The 22394-nt window shown below is 48.4% G+C and overlaps 1 protein-coding gene across 3 annotated transcripts in view; it reads left to right on the top strand.

Annotated features, from left to right (window-relative positions):
- The window catches only part of LOC138564070 (zinc finger protein 345-like), a 439931-nt gene that overhangs the window by 371114 nt on the left and 46423 nt on the right, over positions 1-22394 (top strand). For all 3 annotated transcript variants that reach the window (XM_069642884.1, XM_069642885.1, XM_069642883.1), the window contains one exon: positions 12339-12851. In XM_069642884.1, the coding sequence (XP_069498985.1) occupies positions 12476-12851 (376 nt within the window). In that variant the 5' untranslated portion in view covers positions 12339-12475. The remainder of the gene's footprint in view (positions 1-12338; positions 12852-22394) is intronic.

The following is a 22394-nucleotide window of genomic DNA, read 5'->3' as shown; positions in this document are numbered from 1 at the left end:
CTGAATAATCCTGGAGGAAATCTCCCCCAGGAGAGGGATTGAACTAGGCTCTTCTATACAGTGCCCCCTGCAGTGCTCTCCTCCCAGCTCTGGGGCTCTTATCATTATTTGGGGTCAGGTAGGGAATGGCCAGGACCTTCTCCTGGGTTTATAGGAATAGTCTGAATAATCCTGGAGGAAATCTCTCCCAGGAGAGGGATTGAGCTGGGCTCTTCTATACAGCGCCCCTGCAGGGCTTTCCTCCAGCTCTGGGGCTCTTATCACAATTTGGTGTTGGGTAGGGAATGGCCAGGACCTTCTCCTGGGTTTATAGGAATAGACTGAATAATCCTTTAGGAAATCTCTCCCAGGAGAGGGATTGACCTGGGCTCTTCTATACAGCGCCCCCTGCAGGGCTCTCCTCCCAGCTCTGGGGCTCTTATCATCATCTAGGGTCAGGTAAGCAATGCTCAGGACGTGCTCTTGGGTTTATAGGAATAGACTGAATAATCCTGGAGGAAATCTCCCCCAGGAGAGGGATTGAGCTGGGCTCTTCTATAAAGCGCCCCCTGCAGGGCTTTCCTCCCAGCTCTGGAGCTCTTATCATTAGTTGGGGTCAAGTAGGAAATGCTCAGGACCTTCTCCTGGGTTTATAGGAATAGACTGAATAATCCTGGAGGAAATCTCTCCCGGGAGAGGGATTGAGCTGGGATCTTCTATACAGCGCCCCCTGCAGGGCTTTCCTCCCAGCTCTGGGGCTCTTATCATTATTTGGGGTCAGGTAGGAAATGCTCAGGACCTTCTCCTGGGTTTATAGGAATAGACTGAATAATCCTGGTGGAAATTTCTCCCAGGAGAGGGATTGAGCTGGGCTCTTCTATACAGCGCCCCCTGCAGGGCTTTCCTCCCAGCTCTGGGGCTCTTATCATTATTTGGAGTCAGGTAGGAAATGCTCAGGACCTTCTCCTGGGTTTATAAGAATAGACTGAATAATCCTGGAGGAAATCTCTCCCAGGAGAGGGATTGAGCTGGGCTCTTCTATACAGCCCCCCCTGCAGGGCTTTCCTGCCAGCTCTGGGGCTCTTATCATTATTTGGGGTCAGGTAGGAAATGCTCAGGACCTTCTCCTGGGTTTATAGGAATAGACTGAATAATCCTGGAGGAAATCTCCCCCGGGAGAGGGATTGAGCTGGGCTCTTCTATACAGCGCCCCCTGCAGCGCTTTCCTCCCTGCTATGGGGCTCTTATCATCATTTTGGGTTAGGTAGGAAATGCACAGCACCTGCTCCTGGGTTTATAGGAATAGACTGAATAATCCTGGAGGAAATCTCTCCCAGGAGAGGGATTTAGCTGGGATCTTCTATGCAGCACCCCCTGCAGGGCTTTCCTGCAGCTCTGGGGGCTCTTATCATCATTTGGGGTCAGGTAGGAAATGCTCAGGACCTTCTCCTGAGTTTATAGGAATAGACTGAATAATCCCGGAGGAAATCACTCCCAGGAGAGGGATTGAGCTGGGATCTTCTATGCAGCACCCCCTGCAGGGCTTTCCTCCCGGCTCTGGGGCTCTTATCATTTGGGGTCAGGTTGGAAATGCCCAGGACCTGCTCCTGGGTTTATAGGAATAGACTGAATAATCCTGGAGGAAATCTCTCCCAGGAGAGGGATTGAGCTGGGCTCTTCTATACAGCGCCCCCTGCAGGGTTTTCCTCCCAGCTCTCGGGCTCTTATCATCATTTGGGGTCAGGTAGGAAATGCTCAAGACCTTCTCCTGGGTTTATAGAAATAGACTGAATAATCCTGGAGGAAATCTCCCCCAGGAGAGGGATTGAGCTGGGCTCTTCTATACAGCAGCTCCTGCAGGGCTTTCCTCCTAGCTCTGGGGCTCTTATCATCATTTGGGGTCAGGTAGGAAATGCTCAGGACCTTCTCCTGGGTTTATAGGAATAGACTGAATAATCCTGGAGGACATCTCTCCCAGGAGAGGGACTGAATCTGCAGCTTTTCTTCCAGTTCTGCTGGTCTTTCCCATGGTTGTGTGCAGAAATCTGCGCACACTACACTGCTTTTAACTTAATCACATCTCGTTCCACAATCTTCACTGGCCCAAGGCTCAAGTTTGTCTGAAGTCGGGCCCCAGCACTGTTACCAGCTGGTGAAGCTTTTGAAACTGGGTGGTATTAGCAACCAGGATTCCTACCTGAGGTGCTGAGAGCAATCTATGTGTACAGAGTAATGGTCCACAGTAAGCAGACAAACTGTTCTTTCACACAAAGAAAGAACTTACTTAGCATGTTCACCACTCTTTCATCTCGATGACAGCCAGGGCAAGGGTGGTGAGGTGTGGTGGCACTGTGCTGTGACATGGGCACGTAAGTGTGGGTGGAGGGTGGAGGGAGAAGAGCGTACAGACGAGGTAGAGGGGTAATACTTTGACAATGGCGAGCAGGTGCTAGCAGCGTAGAACTTGACCAAGACATGGGCTTGGATCATGAGTCAGCCCACATTTTGAGCAACCTGATTGTCTGCTGCACCTACCCTGGTTGATAATCTTACACTATGAGGGGATCTTTTCCAGCAGGCTCAGCAACCTAGAGCATACTATCATAATTGAGAAACAAAGGGCACCATGCTAGGGAATTATAGGCCATTGTAAACACAAGGATTTTTCATGTGTCTTCTGGTGAGCGCTTCGAAAAGCAACCTACAGTTCTAAACAGGGTTGCCCCGAAATTAGACCTGATTTTCTCTATGTTAAACATGACAGAGCAGTCAAAAGTCACTTGGGAGGGGAGAGTGATTGGGCCAAGGTACAGCTAGTCACACGTAGCCACAAAATAAATGTTAGTTCCCACAGTATACTTACTGAAAAATATTCTCTCAATTATAAGGTATTAAGAAACACCCACAGAAAGGTAAGTGCTTTTAGAAATGGGGAACAGCAGGTTTAAACCAGCAGTGTCTACAAGTGACCCAAGCCCCGCTAAAACCAGCAGCACACACAATTATACGAAGCAGAATGCATTAGCTATGTTCATGTTTATTATTTATGTTGCCCACCAGACCCGTAGGTATCAGGGCGCAAAGCATAAGATAATTCACAGCTTGGTTACACAACATACCAAATACAAAGTTACAAATTACAACACAGATAGGGTATATAATACATGAGATGACAAGTGGGCAAAGCAGTGGGTAGCATGGAGGCAATACAATACAAAAGAATCATGTATGTAGCCAGAGGTAGCATGAGGAGTAAGCTATACAACCAGAGGTAAGTTTGATAGGAAAGTATTTACAGTCACAAAGTCAATGCAGTACAGTAACAGGTACAAGACTAGACGTTGAAGTCTTTAAGCCATTTAATGGTGCTCTGGGGGAAGTTATGGAAGCTACTGATCTGCTCTTAATGTGGGAGGTAGTCAGTTCCACAATTGGGCTTCCTTGACTGGGTAACTACATCCCCCGAATCTCGATGACTTGAATCTGGGAACAGCAAGGTAGTCGAGGACTAACTAGGTGCAGCATTGTTCAAACATTTGTAAGTCAATGTCGCAACTTTCAGCTTGATTTTGTTATATGTGTAGAGGCAATTATTAACTCTTCTAGTAGTGGACATGTGTCTCTCCTGGCCATTCCTAGTGCTGCTCTAAGAGCATTATTTTGCAAAGTCTGGATTTTCTTGATGATTTGTTTGTTGGCATCTATGGACAATGCATTGCAGTAATCCAACTATGACAAAATGAGCGCTCGGGCCAGGGTGATGCAACTACTATTTGAAAGAAAAGGTTTACTTGCTCTAAACAGTTTACACATGTAAGCTGTAGATGAGGCCACAGCGTTAACTTGCTTGTTGATGGACAGGGTTGTGTCTAGGTAAAAACCTAAGGTCTCCAACTCTTTGGCCGCAGAGATAATGTTATTATCAATGTTGAAGTCGGAGTAGTTAGAACTTCATTTATTAAGGGATGCAGCAGTGCCCAGGATGAGGATCTCGGTCTTGTCATCATTCAGGCATAGTCCACGGGTGGCCACCCATGCCTGGATGATGAGGTATATCCTGTTCACCAAGCCAAATCCTTGTCGTAATCAGTAGAAAGAGGTAGGAGGATCTGGGTGTCATCTGCATAGTTGGCATAGGTGACACTGAGATGATCCAGATCATCGAAAAGGGGCTTAGTGAAGATGTTATATAGGGTAGGTGAGACGCACGAACCCTAAGGCACTCCACAGGTGATAGGGATAGGGTCAGCCGCTGCGGTTGGAGAGAAAACTCTCATAGTCTGGTTGCTAAGAAAGGATTGTATCCAAACTACGGCTTCTGCTGAAAAGTGGGCAGCTGTGTCCAGATGACTACATAGGACCCCATGGTCGACTAAATCGAATGCCGCAGATAAATCTAGTAAGAGAAGAAGGGCAGAAATCCCCTTGTCTCCAAGTTCGCCAATCTGTGCCTTCAGGTCTAGTAGGGCTTTTTCAGTTCCATGCTGAGGCCGAAAACCAGACTGACGTGATCCCAATAAGGAGTTGGATTCCAAATGTTTTTGGATTTGTGAGTAAGCCATTTTGTCTAGGATTTTTAACAGAAATGGCACTGTGGTGATGGGTCGGTAGTTAGTAGGGATCGTTGGGTCCAGTGTTTTTTTTTTTAGAAGTGGGACCACCCACAATTCCTTAAGGTTGGCTGGAATTTTACCTGATGAAAATGAAGCGTTGATAAGTTTGGTGATGAACGGGGCCAGATCTCTAGCAGCGTCCTTTATAAGTTTTGCAGGGCATTGATCTCCCTTGCAGTTGGAAGGTTTGAGTGATAAGATAATTTTTTTGGTTTCAATTATAGTAACTTTAGTAAACCTAAAGCGTGGGGGGTGGTCATGGCTATTAGGTGATGTGTCAGAGGTGCTAGTTAGTGAGGCTTTTTTCTTGGCAATTTTCGTTTGTAAGGTCATAACTTTGTTGGCTAGTGCGTGCTGAATATTAGAGCACCAGAGTTTATCTTTTGTACAATTGTCCGTATAGGGATGGGGGTTTCAAGCTCTTTCAATATAACAAAGAGTTCCTTGGTACTTGATTTGGCCTGGGCTCTTCTAGTGTTGTAGGTTTCACGCTTTGCTAGGAGTATTTCACTTTTATAGAGAGCAGTTATGGTGCTAAGGTTGGTTTTATTTTACTCTGATGGAAGTGATCTCCAGGATAGCTCACATTGCCTTTTTATTCCGCAGAGGTTTCAAATGCGGTGTGTACCAGGAGTTAAGGTGGGCTTTAGGTTTGCTTCGTCTTTTTTTTAGTGGTGCTATTAAGTCTAAGGAAGCAGGCATAATTTGATTGAATTCTTTGACTAAAACGTCCGGAGCCAGGTCGGCTGGGAGTGCATTAAGTGTAGGGAGGATGAGGGGAAGTAAGTAGTTATGGGTAATGTTCTTTTTACTCCTGGTCAGGATGGACGGGGCAAGTGGTGTAGGCATGGGAGAAGGAGATCCTGTGGTGGTCAGTCCAGATCTGGGGGGGTATGGGGGATATGTGGTCTGCCACCCAATCTAGTGTTCTGCCTTTGAAGTGAGTAGGGCTTTACAGGGTAAGTGTTAGAAACCTTTCACAAATGCAAACAAGTTTGTTAAAAGCACAAGTAGGCAATGCATATCCATCCAGTTCATAGAAATGGTTCACTCCCATCTAAACATGTATGAAGTACACATTACCAGGTAGATCAAGTATTTTGAAGGAGCTATGATAGTTTGTAAAGTTTTCTCATTCACTTCAATGGGACAAACTATGTAGGTCAGCTTGCATTATAGTAAAACATGCTGACGTTGTCTGTGAATACCACAGGGCCTAAAGAGGTGACACACATCAGTCTGGAATGGCCCAGGTATCTCTTCAGAAGCGCAGGTCCGATGACACAAATTTGTGAGACCCTCAGTCTAAATCAAGTGCCTGTCATACAGGTTGGCTTTATCAGCTATGGGTAAAACTCACATTGGCAAAATGGCCATTTCGTTTATCACAAACCCACAAAGAAGGACCACGAACAAAAGGGCCGTTTCACAGGATTCTTAAGATGCACTGGAAGCTTCTTTGCTCCTGCTCTGGGAGGAAGCGCCCTGCCGTGTATTCAAGGCATACAGTGGTGTATCCAAAAATAAATTGAGTTGCTGCCTCAAACCTAGACCCCAGCACACCTTCTGGGGGCCACATGAAATTGGATGATGCGTTCTACCTTTCTAACTACAGGCCTGTTATAGAAATGACCTAAATGAGGAGGACGCTTGTGTGGTGTGTGCTCGTCAAGCTCCTTAACTTAAGAGAGTACAGGTGGCTGAGTGCTGAAATTCCTTTTAAATCTATGTTTTAGAGAAGTTATTTATACAACAGTTTATCTTAAATTCTTTTCATATGAACATCACTTTTCTTAAAAATTCTAACAATTAAATGTATTTGGCATGTACTAAAGCATTTCTCGTTTGACTTGTGTTGTCTCCTGGATTTACTGAATGTGTTAAGAGTACATGCAGTAGAGAGAATCTCCTGTTTTTGGTGCTATTCATTACTATTGTGTTACTATCAATTCTGAAACGACCATATAACCAATGCAAAGGTTCAACTTGAGCGAGGATTCTAGAGTTCTGTGTCTTTATCTCTTAATATGGATGGATTTTCTGACTCTGCCTGTGTTAGGATGAGGCTTGGATTGGCCATCTGTCATACTGGGCCTGTTTACATTAGAGATGGCTATCCCCTGCATTCTGATCCTGCTCCTCTCGTGGACTGCCTTAAATTGCCCTGGCCTGTTGTGTTATCAGACCACTCCTCCTTGATCCCGGACTGAAAGGTGTGTAGTCGTTCGATCCTCCTATGCCTGTGCCTTGTGATGAAGACCCCTCCCTACTTGAAGCTAGAGTTGGCAGGGAGGGTGTCCTGGAGAGATGGAGGGGGATGTGCACCCCCTGGCCACTTTTACACAATCTCGGACCACCAGTCAGACCCCCTCCCACTGTGCAAGCGCATGGTGTTCTCAAAAGATAGACCGTGCAAGGACATTTCCATTGCTACTCTTGCCAGAAGCCTAAATGGGCGCATTGCTATGTTTGCGACGATCATGAGGAAGTCCTGTGAATGCCATACTCCCACAAAGGTTTGTGAATCCTGAGCGACCCACAGATTTCAGATCCCAACCCAGAGGACAGGGCGGGTTCCTGAGCCAGCAGCAAGATTTGTTCTTGCAGCCCATGGACCTTGGCAACTGCCCATCAAACCGACGGCAAATCTGTCACGCGGGATCTAGACTTTTCATTTTGCTGCCGTGATATCTCTCCTCTTGCTGCAGTGATATCTCTTCTCTTGCTGCAGTGATATCTCTCCTCTTGCTGCCGTGATATCTCTCCTCTTGCTGCAGTGATATCTCTCCTCTTGCTACAGTGATATCTCTCCTCTTGCTGCCGTGATATCTCTCCTCTTGCTGCAGTGATATCTCTCCTCTTGATGCAGTGATATCTCTCCTCTTGCTGCAGTGATATTTCTCCTCTTGCTGCAGTGATATCTCTCCTCTTGCTACAGTGATATCTCTCCTCTTGCTGCAGTGATATTTCTCCTCTTGAAGCGTTCCTGTGCTGGGTGCTGTGTTCAATGACCACCAAGGAATCCAGCAACGACACACCGGTGTAGGAGGTAGACCCGTAACCTTGGGAAGGACGATTATTCATGATTCAGTGATTCCCAGATCGTAGGTCCCATCAAGAGGAGCAGACATGAGTGTTGGCAGTGGTCAGCAGTTACTGCTGAGGCAAGCTTTCCCCGTCATCCTCAGGCACTGGATTCAATGTATAAGACTGGGGTCAGTTCAAAGAGACCTGTCGGAACAACTAATGTTGACGAAATTCTTCTGGAGTCGCACCAGACAATTGCCGCACAAGGAAGTGGCAAGGAGGGGAGTTTGCCAGGATCAGCGCAGGCCGGTGGTGCTTCCCAGATATAGGCGATGGAACCAGGGTGCTCACCTGATGTCCTGGGAGGAAGACTCTCTGGACGGTTCAGCACAGAGACCCTTCAGAGACTTGACCGCGAAGGCGCATACACTTTTGGACCCTGTGATGTGGGTGTGGTTAGAAGCTTCAGGGAGACAAGGCCGTCAGGCAGGGGGTTGTGCTCCATTTGTTCCCATCGGATCTATGGAAAGGAGCGCTGCAGTCGGTTCCTTCATGTCTTCTTTGGAGAGGCAGTGCTTTGCCGCTTGAGTGTCAAAGGATGCCAGTGCGGCGCTTCAGCCCTTTCTCAAGCAGTTGGCATTCTAGAGTGCAGGTACAGAGATTCAGCTGTAAGCAAGGTGATTGAGCAAGTGGGTCTGAGTTCATCCCCTTCAGGAGCTAGTGAGTGAACAGAACACCCATTCACGCACCAGGCATCATTCAAGAAGAGGGTTTGTTGGCCATTGGCCAGCCATCCCTCCAAATACACCCATGTATACAGGACGAACTCTCACCAATCAGGTAAAAAATAGGCTTTCTACCTAACACACGCCCCCCAGACTAAGGTCAAAAGAACTAATCCCTCACGGGATGGGTCTCAGGTTTTGGGTGGTTATGCATTGTAGAAAGGCCATCTGCATTGTCATGGTTATAACCGGTCCTGTACTAAATAGTGAAGTCCACCCCCTGTAAGCTGTTTTCTGTCCCTGTCAGGGGCAGGAGGGAGTCATTGCAATTGGTTATTTATAGCACGCTTAATACCCAGAGGTTTCTAACCACGGACCCGTGGATCAAACCTGTGTTGCTCCATGTCGTCACGAGTGCCGAGTGCGTGCGGGCAGACCCCTACCAGCTCCTGCTTACATGAAGAGGCTGCGCCAAAGAGGGACACTGTTGAGAGGAAGCTAGCACTGGGAGCCGCGGGTGTGTTGCTGCAGCACCAGTACGCTGTGAGCATGGAGCTTCAGGCGGTGGCAGGAAGCAGCTGAGGACTGGCGCTGCAGCAGCCCATGGCAATGCAGGACCCGAAAAGCGGGCTCTGGCCACACCAGAGAGGACTCCGCAGGAAGGCTGCAGGCCTTAGCGGCATAATCCGGAAGAGCGTGGCACCAGAAGTGTCAGCTAGAACCTGCGCCTGGAGAGACCTCAATGGGACCTACAATGCTCTGACCTATCTGGCACTGTGAAGCCTTTATATTCAGTGGGACCTAGGATGCTCAACCATCCACAGGTGGTTGAGGGGCCTATGATGGTTACTATACACGTTGTTCAGAGACCACCGAGGAATCCATCAATGACACAACGGTGCAGCAGGAACCTCCCGGGCCTTTAAGAGGGACGATTATTCTTAAATCGATGATTACTAGGTCGAAAGTTAGGGCTAGAGAAACTTAATGGAGAGTCAGCTGTTGCCTGTGATGCAGGGTCCCTCCCCCACCCCCCCAATCATCCTCAGGCACAGGATTGGTTTTCTGAGACTGGGGCGGCTGAAGAGACGCCAGGGAAGAATGAAAATTGAATAGAGTTGTAAACGTGGGGGGGGGGAGACAGCAGTGCAAGGACTGGGTAGTTGAGTTTGTCCTTGTAGTCACAGGATCGGGGGCAGCACATGTCCCTGGAGCTTCCCAGGCGAAGGAAACTAAACCAGGGCGCTTACCTCATGTCCTGAGATATGAAGAGTCCCACCCCAGCTCAGGCTCAGCACTGAGCATCATGAGAATCTTAGCAGTGATGGGTGACGCAGGCCAGCTCAGCACTGAGCATCATGAGAATCTTAGTAGTGATGGGTGACGCAGGCCAGCTCAGCACTGAGCATCATGAGAATCTTGGCAGTGATGGGTGACGCAGGCAGGTCAGCAACTTCAGGGAGACGAGGCCTTCGAGCAGGAGCTCTGATTAAGAGGAACAACCAGCACCATCCATTCCATCTGGCCTTCTTTATAGAGGCAGAGCTTTGACATTGGATTCTTCGGGGTTAAAAGAAGCTGGTGCAGAGCTTTGCTCCATGCTCGAGCAGCCGGCATTTTGGAGTGCAAGTGCAGAGTTTCAGCTGTAGACCACGTGAGTGTACATGGGGGGGTATGATTTTATTCCTCTCGAGAGGCGGTGATCTCCTCAAACCCAGACAGGCATCTGTATATGACAGTCAGAACTGGTTTCAGACTGACTAGCGCCTCCAGGACTGGGATGCTGGCATCCAGTGGCCCACGATGACCGCACGCGCCCACGCGCACGCAATGGCTATTAATGTGACCCCTCTGGTCTTCAAGGCAAATAAAGACTATCTCCAATTTGTGAAATGGAGGACCGGTTAAAAGGCACTTAGAACCATATTCCACAGAGGAAAAGCCATCACCAGCCGACCCACATGAGTAAGACAGAAGGGTACACTCTGAGACACTAAGGGATACCTTAGCGGAGACCCCTGCCTTAGGAGTCAAAATTAATCTTAAGGTAGAGCACAGAAAAATGCAGCCACTCTGTTTGGCTTTGGATCAAACGTAGCTGTGAGAAAAACGATTTCGGAAAGTCTGCAGAAAACACATCTGGTACATATTGGTCTTTCTAGGTCCAGCTTGCGTTATCTAAAGAGACCGGAAGGTTAAGAGGGGAGCAGGGCAAACTATTGCATTTAGTTTCAGGGGGTCATGGTTGTGGCCATGTCAAGAGAATAGGGGATCCGAGGGGACCCTGAATATGGCCACTGTCCCTGTCCCAGTACCCACCAGCTTCTGTCCTGGGCAGGTCTCATTTTCTTCTTTCCTTCTTAAAATCCAGCAAGCATTGGGACCCTCAAAAGTCTGAAAGGAATCGCGCAACTAGGGAATCGTTTACAAAGTAGAGAAACTTGAACTACCACTACCAGAATGCACCTGGGAACACCCAGAAATAAAAACACCCTGAACAAGCAGAATGAAGTGGTGCCCTAAATGACAATAAACTGGGATTTCTCCTTCTCAAGATGAATGAGACACCCAGCAACCACCCCGCCAACACCAGACAGCCCATAGGAGAACAGTGGGAATGCAGCAGAAGGACTGAGACTAGAAAGAGTGTGCAGTAGGACTGGGCAAACCTAGAAATCCTCCTCACAAGGCCGTCTACATGACTATGGAGACAGAAAAGGGTGTGGGGCTAAATGGCTTTTAGAAGACTTCAAGAAGAAGTCCAGGCCCCAAGTGTGTATCTCAGATTGGCCCAAAGGAACATATGATGGAGGAAGTCAATGGAAACTCTTACGCCGGAAAGGCAGAGCTATATATAAAAACAGCAGTTTCAGCAGAGTGTGGAAGGTGTATGGGTTAGGCTGGAGGAGGGAGCAGATGAAGGGACCAGCAAGGAGGGTGTGAAAAGTAGGTGGAGACTGTTGGTATTCTAGAACAGTTTAAGGGCCATGTGTTGCGTTAGAGAGGGTAGTTCCTATTTGGTTTTATGTGAGAAAGAGGATGGGAGACCGACTTTTTTTTTAGAAAGAAATAGAAAATGGCAGGAGGTTTGAGAGTCATTGTTAGCAAGGCTGTTTGTTAGTGGACGGAAGAGAGAAAGATGTGTTAGGCTGGAGGATAAAGTAGGTTAGAGATATGGGGATAGTGTTGGGAGTGGAAAATGAGAAGGAAGTTGGAGGGTGGAGGCAGGAGCGAGGTGGAGAGGGAGCGAGAGAGACCAGAACTAGAGAGACAAGACATTAAATAATGTCTGGAGAGAGGTAGACGCACAAAAGATGGAGGGGAGGGGTTGAGAGCAGTGAGAAGGCAGATGACCAGTGAGTACAGAGAAGCTGACGAGTTGGCCAGCAGAAGAGAAGGGACAGACCAACCTCAATACCCTCTTAGGGTCCGTAGGTACTCCCTTAGAGGGTGAGTTAGATGCAACTACAATCTTTAGGCCTCCCTAAGTTGAGGGATAGGCCTTAGATAGTAGGGGAGCATGGGCTGTAGTGAACCGATATTGGGAAGAACAGGGGTAGAGTAGGGAGCCTGAGCTAGGGAGGTGGGGACCCACTTCAAGGTTCATGGACCACTCCTAATCTGGAAACCCCAAGTCCCTAGTAAGTACATATTTGTTTCTAAGACAAAATTTGGAAATTGTCAGTTGTCGTGAGGTTTGTGGGCGACTGTTGACACCAGTCCGAGCTGCACTACTGCTGTTGTGCTGCTTATGGTTTCATAGGAGAGAAGTTATTGATGCGTACATCACATAAATCCATTATGCAGACATCGAATACCTGCTTAAAGTTGGTGGTTCTAGTCTATGGTGAAATTAGGAATTATTTATTGACCAGGTTAATTTCAACAAAAGGTCAGGTCTGTAAACAAATTGCAAGCCACGGATATGCAGGCATATATTTTAATCTTTTGTGTTTTTATCTTTCTGTCTCTCTCTTTCTCCCTCTCTGATTAGGGTTCTCACCATGAAACATAACGATTATTATGGAGTGAGAAAATTAAGCTGCCACAGATTGAGAGCAGTGGTTAGAGAGCAGACTCGAGTAATAGTCATCTCTCAGGAAAACATTAGCCCTCCCTGAGCGGGAGACCATGTACAAGGTGAAGGATGAAGAGTGGGTTGTGCCATCTACCAGTGATTGCCCAGAGCACAAGAACCAGGTGAAGGTTGAAGAGTGGCCAGTGTCACCCCTCTGTGATTCCCTAGAGCTCATCAACCAGGTAGAGAGTGAAGACCGAGAGGAGCCATCTGCCAGTGATTGCCCAGAGCTCATTCTACAGGTGAAGGATGAATGGGTGGAGCCATCTGCAAGCCATTGCCCAGAGCGCATGGACCAGGTGAAGGTTGAAAACTGGGAAGGAACTCCAGACTTCATGATATGTGTCAAGGTGAAGGGAGAGGAGGAACCGCTCTCCTGTGACCCCCCGGGCTCTTGGGAAGGAGAGAGAATTGAAAGGCCTACCTCAGGTAAGATCAAATATTTGCATCTATATAGTGAGATATGTTGTCCCCACCTTTGCATATTCTTTCTCTTCTCAACCAAGTGCTATAGTTACTGTAACTCCAGTATTCAATTCACTGTTATTGAGTGATGTTTACCATGGAACAAGGCCTGCTCATCAGCCACTCTTCAGACGATCCTGCTGTGAGATGCTGTCGGAGGCAGTACAGCAGGGGGTTACCCCCCCACCTATCCTGGCCTTTAGACAAAGCTGGGCCGTTTAGATAACACAACATTAATACTGACCTGTGAGTAGCCATCCTGTTACAGGCTTGGCTCACGAACAGTCAAAATGTATCCAGTTTTTATTTGCCAGCTGTTGTCCCATAAACGGACATCATGTGCCAAGTGATAATCACATCTCATTTCTGTATTCAAGCTCAGGACATAAAAGGCACCAGAATGGTGTGTTCTTGCGCACCATTATGCTCAGATAGTTCATGTGTAACACACACTGGGAAATAAATCATACTCCAGTTAGGAGACGTGTGAAGTCACAAGAATGCAGAGTCAATCGCCACTAGGTTGTTCCTAACTGGCAAGTAAGATGGAGGCTTAAGAAGGTGTGTGTTGAGCTTCTTCTTTCTGAAGACTTTGTGGGTTTCCTAAGTTCAGGCTCTGCTGGTAGCATTTACCAATCAAAGAAGATCCCCCCCTCATATAGCTGAGGCCCTGAACTGAAGTTCTTACAGCAACTTTGATGTTGAAGGCAGATCCAGCCAAGTGACGCCTCACTCGTGAGATGAATATGAGAAATCACCCTCGGTGCAGGAATCGCAATTGACTCTGTCGTGTGAAGACGTATCCAAGTCCACCCTTGACTCAGACAGAGTTCTCTCAAACCATGACTCAGACAGAGTTCTCTCAAACCAATCAAGAATGGATGTCTCTCACATCCAATCGCCATTACCGCCAAAACCAAACACCAAATACTGGAGTCTTACAACCAATATTGTTAACCTGCGGAAAATTACAACTTCCCATGCTGTACCTCTGAAAAGAACAAAAATAAAATGCACACAAACTGATTCTCAATCGAACAAATGTCCTGCGTTTATTCAAAGCAGTCCACAACCTAATAAATATCACCACACAAGGTATTTTAACAGTAGACTTCAGGGATGAGAGACATCTGGACAGAATACAGCTACTTCTCACATCATCCGATACAAAACTGCTCATCATCAAAAAAAAAGAACAATCTATCTTCTCTTGGATTTGAAGTAGAAATTGTAGAACCACAAAAAGAAGTGCAAATGGAAAAAACTTTGGGAAAAAAAAGGATTTCTACTAAAACAACATACCCGTCGAGATAACCAACAAAGCGCAATAAGAGACGAAAACCCCCACAGAAACTCTTGGATCAGAGAAAACAGACACCAAGAGCTCTACAAGACTTACCAAAAGCAATCCGAATACAATGACCACCATATACGGAGGTTAATGGATTACAACATATTCGGAGTGAACAGATACTTCCCAATAACCACTAAGAAAATTACCTGACTCCAAAATGTTACTATGTTCTTGGAATATGCGAGGAAACAGCCACCTATTCAGAGAACAGGCCCAAAACTTTACCCGTTATGATATGATATAGGCATCCAAGAATCTAAAAAAACCTTCCCTCAACCCTCTCGAGCCCAAAAACTACCGCCCCATCTCAAAAACCAGGTTCCTTGCCAAACTCATTGACCAAACTGCCTACTCCTAACTAAATGCCTGTGTCGAAGCCAACAATCTCCTAGACCCCACTCAATCAGGTTTCAGAGCCCGACACGGAACCGAAACCACCCTAACCTCAATCTGGGATGACCTTAAAAACACTGCTGATTCTACGGGATGCGCCGCACTAATCCTTCTTGACCTATCCGCCGCCTTTGACACAATCAACCACTCAGTCCTCCTTGACCGCCTCCACTCCCTGGGAATCCATGGAAACGCTCTTAAATGGATAGCATTCTTCCTCGACAATAGGAACCAAATAACCCTACTCTGCACCTATGCTTCACACGCCCGACCAGTCAACACTGGAGTTCCACAAGCAGCTTGCCTATCAGCCCTTCTGTTTAACCTCTATATGTCCACCCTCCCACGAATAATCCACTCGCACAATATCCTGTGCTACAACTACGCCGATGACACACAACTAATCCTAAAACTCCTGAATTCAAAACCCAACTGCCAACCCGACCTCGCTTCCTGCCTCCTCGACATAGATCACTGGATGACCACAAACCACCTCTTGCTAAACCCCTCCAAAACTGAAATCATGGTATGTGGCAACACCGAACTTCTTCCGCCCCTGCTACCCTGGCCATCTGGCATGGGAAATTCCCCAACACCCTCAAATGCAGTAAAAAACCTTGGATGCACCCTAGACTCAGACCTAACCCTCTCGCTACAAGTCAACAACGTCTCCAAGTCCTGCCACTACCACCTTAAAACTCTTAGGAGCATTTTTCCATACCTCTCCTTTCCCAACAGACTCTCCGCGGTCCAATCAATTGTTATATCAAGACTGGACTATGCTAACCCCCTCTACCTTGGAGTCCACGCTTACCAACTGACTAAACTACAAAGAGCACAAAACGCTGCTGCCAAACTGCTAGTAGCACTGGGCCCAAGAGATCACATCTCCCTAGCCCTCAAAACTCTGCACTGGCTTCCGGTTGCCCGAAGGGTGACCTTCAAAACCTTATGCATCTCTCACCGAGCAATTCATAAAACCGGACTGTAATAATGTAACTTCAGAGGTCTTCTTGGGCTTCTTACATATACTTTATTACATAGTTACATTAAGCTACATATAAGTATAACCACTGGGTCCCATCACCCAGGCTTAAATGACCTCAGGTAGAACACTCATACAGCATTCACACATCAACATTCCACATGACATCACAGGGTCTCTCATTCACAAGCAAGCACTTCGCAACACATCTTCTTCCTTTCCAATGACACACAACCTCTTTTCTTTCCCACACCACACCAACAAACACATCACAACACATCCCTTTCCTTTTTACAACCACCACTGGACTGGGAAACACAGCACAATACAGGGCACTCATACAGGAAATCCACACCATGCATCTTTTTATAGAGAGATGCAGCTCTAAAGAAAATGTATCAGGGACGCTATCCCCATATTGCTGCGGGATGCTATATCTACTCTGCTACGGGGTGCTTTCCCTATATTGGTGCGGGGCGCTACCCCTACTCTGATGAGGGACGCTATCCGCACTCTACTCAGGGATGCTATCCCTACTCTGATGCGAGACGCTATCCCTCTATTAATGCGGGGCGCTGCCCCTACTCTGATGAGGGTAGCTATCCCCACTCTACTCACGGACGCTATCCCTATACCGGTCCGGGCGTTACCCCTACTCTGATGAGAGACGCTATCCCTTACTCAGATGCGGGACGCTATCCCTACTCTGACGTGGGACGCTATCCCTACTCTGACGTGGGACGCTATCCCTTCTCTGCTGCAGGATGCTAATCCTACTCTGCTGCGGGACACTATGCCTACTCTGCTGCGGGACGCTATCCCTAGTGTGCTGCGGGACGCTATCCCTACTCTGCTGCGGGATGCCATCCCTCCACTGCCGGACACCATCCCTCCACTGCCGGACACTATCCCTACTCTACTGCGGGACGGTATCCCTACTCATCACTTCACTTCACGTCGAAAGTGACGCTATCCCTACACTTCACTTCTCATAGAAGGCGCCACCTTCCTATATTGGGAACGCTATCCCTACACTTCACTTAGGATTGGGGTGCTACCTTCCTATATTGGGAACGCTATGCCTATACTTCACTGCTGATTGGAGGCACTACCCTCCTCCGTTGGGGACGCTATCCCTACTCTTCACTCCACACTTCACTAAAAAGGGAAGGCGTTACCTTCCTCTATTGGGAACGTTATCCCTACACTTTACTTCAACTATCAATCTTCTGGTATATTTGCACTATCACACTTCTGGTATATTTGCACTTCATACCAACCTTCAACAATGGTGACCCACTCCTAAAATAGGACATTTTGAATTTCAATATCTTATTACTGTACATTCTGCAAATCTATGAATCTCTAAAAGTCCATGCCGGCTTCATGCGGCCTACTTTTGCTTTATGCGCATACCTCTAAACTTCTATACGTCCATGTTGCACTAGACAACATAACCCTGAAATGCCTCAAAAGGTTACTTCTAGCCCACTCAGGCTCTCTTTCTTGCAACTCCAGGCCTGCATCATGCACCTGCAACTTTCTCACTTAAGTGACTGTATTCTATAAAGTACATAAGAGTCCATTTATAGCTGCAAACCCTCAAAAGGTTGGGCTTCAATTAGTAACTTTTAAACTCCAATACGTGTAGACCACATTTACAGATTCTCACCATCATTTGCATCCTCATAAGAATACAGGATCTTCTTGCATTAATGTAGCCTTAATAACATGACGCTACGGAAATACAAATCATCCGTAAAGTGCATAACTTTAAAGGATACATGCATATGATGACGCTTCATATAATGGCCTCCGTCTTCATGCACATCACGTCTTCTAGTCTGGCCTGAGAATGTTTGGGGAAGTTATACTGCACCAAATCCCCCAAAGTCATGTGGTTTCACTTCGCTCTATAGCGCTTCAACCAAAACAAAACAATCATTTCTCATTGCCCAAAGGTCCTTCCCACTTATTTCTTCCTCCCTTCACTATGGGACCTTCACTGGGCTCAACACTGCAGTGACTTCTTCACACCTTTGGTTACCACGCTCCATCTGCTTTCCCAAATCTTCTTTTGGGGACCTTCTTCTTCACTTTAGTTCTCCCTTCGCTTTGCTTCTACTTCTGTCCTTTGAAGCCTGCTTCTGCTTCAAGATATCACAGCGCAGGTGCTTATCTTCATAACACTGCACCCTGCCTCTGCTTCACACTTCACACATTTGGGGCCGGCTTCACTATTGGGGGCTTCACTTCCCCAGTCACTTTGCTGTAGCTTCTACTTCAAGCTTCAATACTTCTCCTTGGGGCCTGCTTTACTATTTGGGGCTTCACTTCAAGACTTAACCTCTCTGGTCTGCGCTGGGCTGCCCATTCCTCTTTACTTGTGCCCTGGGCCTGCGCTGGGGCTTTCTTTACTTCTCATCCCCTCTGCTTCTGCGCAGGACTGCATGCGTGGGTTCGAATCACATCCTCGTCGCCAGTGTAATAATGTAACATCAGGGGTCTTCTTGGGCTTCTTACATATACTTTATTACATAGTTACATTAAGCTACATATAAGTATAACCACTGGGTCCCATCACCCAGGCTTAAATGACCTCAGGTAGAACACTCATACAGCATTCACACATCAACATTCCACATGACATCACAGGGTCTCTCATTCACAAGCAAGCACTTCACAACACAGACCTCAATATCTTCAAGACAAACTAAAACCCTACCATCCTTCATGCACTCTAAGATCAAGCTCTGCCGGCCTCCTAGTCATACCAAAAACCAACTCAGTCAGGTTAGGTGGATCATCATTCTCTGTCCTGGCACCCACTCTGTGGAACACACTTTCACCCCACCTCCGACTCACCGAGGATCTCATGGCTTTCCGCAAATTACTTTAAACATGGCTTTTCCCCTAAAATCGAATCTTATCTCAAATTGGATAACAGCAATCAATGACCTCAGCCCAAAGCTGCTTTATCATAAAGAACATTCCAGCATCATGATCCGAGCAAGAAATCGAAAACTAATAACCGCTAATGTAAATTAAAACAGATAAACTGAATAGAACGAGTGAAGTGGACGAAATTAGTCAAATGGATGAAAGGAATAAACTGGATGAAAGCAGTGAAGTGGATGAAATTAAGGAAATGGATCAAATAAATTAAATGGACAAGAGGAACGAAGTGGACGAGTGGAATAAAGTGGATGAGAGGATGGAAAGGAGGAGTACATGATACGGATGGAGTGCACGGAACGGATAGATGACATGAAATGACAAAGTGCATGGAATGAAAGGAACTAATGGAATAGATGAATCAAGTGCATGACAGATGGAGTGCATGTGACATGTGGAGTGCATGTGACGGGTGGAGTGCATGTGACGGGTGGAGTGCCTGGGACGGGTGGAGTGCATGGGACGGATGGAGTGCATGGGACATGTGGAGTGCATGTGAGGCATGGGACGGATGGAGTGCATGGGACATGTGGAGTGCATTGGATGGATGGAGTGCATGTGAGGGATGGGATTCATGGGACGGATGGAGTGCATGGGACGGATGGAGTGCATGGGACATGTGGAGTGCATGTGAGGGATGGGATGCATGGGACGGATGGAGTGCATGGGACATATGGAGTGCATTGGATGGATGGAGTGCATGTGAGGGATGGGATGCATGGGACATGTGGAGTGCATGTGAGGGATGGGATGCATGGGACGGATGGAGTGCATGGGACATGTGTAGTGCTTTGGATGGATGGAGTGCATGTGAGGGATGGGATGCATGGGACGGATGGAGTGCATGGGACGGATGGAGTGCATGGGACATATGGAGTGCATTGGATTGGATGGAGTGCATGTGAGGGATGGGATGCATGGGACGGATGGAGTGCATGGGATGGATGGAGTGCATGTGACATGTGGAGTGCATGGGAGGGATGGAGTGCATGGGACGGATGGAGTGCATGTGAGGGATGGGATGCATATGAGGGATGGGATGCATGGGACAGATGGAGTGCTTGGGACGGATGGAGTGCATGGGACATATGGAGTGCATTGGACGGATGGAGTGCATGTGAGGGATGGAATGCATGGGACGGATGGAGTGCATGGGACGGATGGAGTGCATGGGACATGTGGAGTGCATTTGAGGGATGGGATGCATGGGTCGGATGGAGTGCATGGGGCATATGGAGTGCATTGGATGGATGGAGTGCATGTGAGGGATGGGATGCATGGGACGGATGGAGTGCATGGGACGGATGGAGTGCATGGGACATGTGGAGTGCATGTGAGGGATGGGATGCATGGGACGGATGGAGTGCATGGGACATGTGGAGTGCATGTGAGGGATGGGTTGCATGGGACGGATGGAGTGCATGGGACATGTGGAGTGCATGTGAGGGATGGGATGCATGGGACGGATGGAGTGCATGGGACATGTGGAGGTCATGTGAGGGAAGGGATGCATGGGACGGATGGAGTGCATGGGACATGTGGAGTGCATGTGAGGGATGGGATGCATGGGACGGATGGAGTGCATGGGACATGTGGAGTGCATTGGATGGGTGGAGTGCATGTGAGGGATGGGATGCATGGGACGGATAGAGTGCATGGGACGGATGGAGTGCATGGGACATATGGAGTGCATGTGAGGGATGGGATGCATGTGAGGGATGGGATGCATGGGACGGATGGAGTGCATGGGACATGTGCAGTGCATGTGAGGGATGGTATGCATGGGACGGATGGAGTGCATGGGACATGTGGAGTGCATGTGAGGGATGGAGTGCATGGGACGGATGGAGTCCATGGGACATGTGGAGTGCATTGAACGGATGGAGTGCATGTGACATGTGGAGTGCATGGGACGGATGGAGTACATGGGACGGATGGAGTGCATTGGATGGATGGAGTGCATGTGAGGGATGGGATGCATGGGACAGATGGAGTGCATGGGACGGATGGAGTGCATGGGACATGTGGAGTGCATGTGAGGGATGGGATGCATGGGACGGATGGAGTGCATGGGACATGTGGAGTGCATGGGACATGTGGAGTGCATGTGAGGGATGGGATGCATGGGACGGTTGGAGTGCATGTGAGGGATGGGATGCATGGGACGGATGGAGTGCATGGGACATGTGGAGTGCATGTGAGGGATGGGATGCATGGGACGGATGGAGTGCATGGGACAGATGGAGTCCATGGGACATATGGAGTGCATGTGAGGGATGGGATGCATGGGACGGATGGAGTGCATGGGACATGTGGAGGTCATGTGAGGGATGGGATGCATGGGACGGATGGAGTGCATGGGACACGTGGAGTGCACGTGAGGGATGGGATGCATGGGACGGATGGAGTGCATGGGACATGTGGAGTGCATTGGATGGATGGAGTGCATGTGAGGGATGGGATGCATGGGACGGATAGAGTGCATGGGACGGATGGAGTGCATGGGACATGTGGAGTGCATGTGAGGGATGGGATGCATGTGAGGGATGGGATGCATGGGACGGATGGAGTGCATGGGACATGTGGAATGCATGTGAGGGATGGGATGCATGTGAGGGTTGGGATGCATGGGACGGATGGAGTGCATGGGACATGTGGAGTGCATATGAGGGATGGAGTGCATGGGACGGATGGAGTCCATGGGACATGTGGAGTGCATTGGACGGATGGAGTGCATGTGACATGTGGAGTGCATGGGACGGATGGAGTACATGGGACGGATGGAGTGCATTGGATGGATGGAGTGCATGTGAGGGATGGGATGCATGGGACGGATGGAGTGCATGTGAGGGATGGGATGCATGGGACGGATGGAGTGCATGGGACATGTGGAGTGCATGTGAGGGAAGGGATGCATGGGACGGATGGAGTGCATGGGACGGATGGAGTCCATGGGACATATGGAGTCCATGGGACATATGGAGTGCATGTGAGGGATGGGATGCATGGGACGGATGGAGTGCATGTGAGGGATGGGATGCATGGGACAGATGGAGTGCATGGGACATGTGGAGTGCATATGAGGGATGGGATGCATGGGACGGATGGAGTGCATGGGACATGTGGAGTGCATGTGAGGGATGGGATGCATGGGACATGTGGAGTGCATGTGAGGGATGGGATGCATGGGACGGATGGAGTGCATGGGACGGATGGAGTGCATGGGACATATGGAGTGCATGTGAGGGATGGGATGCATGGGACGGATGGAGTGCATGGGACATGTGGAGTGCATGTGAGGGATGGAGTGCATGGGACGGATGGAGTGCATGGGACATGTGGAGTGCATTGGACGGATGGAGTGCATGTGACATGTGGAGTGCATGGGACGGATGGAGTACATGGGACGGATGGAGTGCATTGGATGGATGGAGTGCATGTGAGGGATGGGATGCATGGGACGGATGGAGTGCATGGGACGGATGGAGTGCATGTGAGGGATGGGATGCATGGGACGGATGGAGTGCATGGGACATGTGGAGTGCATTGGATGGATGGAGGGCATGTGAGGGATGGGATGCATGTGAGGGATGGGATACATGGGACGGATGGAGTGCATGGGACGGATGGAGTGCATGGGACGGATGGAGTGCATGGGACATGTGGAGTGCATGTGAGGCATGGGACGGATGGAGTGCATGGGACATGTGGAGTGCATTGGATGGATGGAGTGCATGTGAGGGATGGGATTCATGGGACGGATGGAGTGCATGGGACGGATGGAGTGCATGGGACATGTGGAGTGCATGTGAGGGATGGG

Source organism: Ambystoma mexicanum, chromosome 1p (genome assembly GCF_040938575.1).
Source record: "Ambystoma mexicanum isolate Mex_15411 chromosome 1p, UKY_AmexF1_1, whole genome shotgun sequence".
Classification (NCBI taxonomy): domain Eukaryota; kingdom Metazoa; phylum Chordata; class Amphibia; order Caudata; family Ambystomatidae; genus Ambystoma; species Ambystoma mexicanum.
The sequence above is the reverse complement of the archived record's forward strand: the minus strand, read 5'-3'. Positions and strand labels throughout refer to the sequence as shown.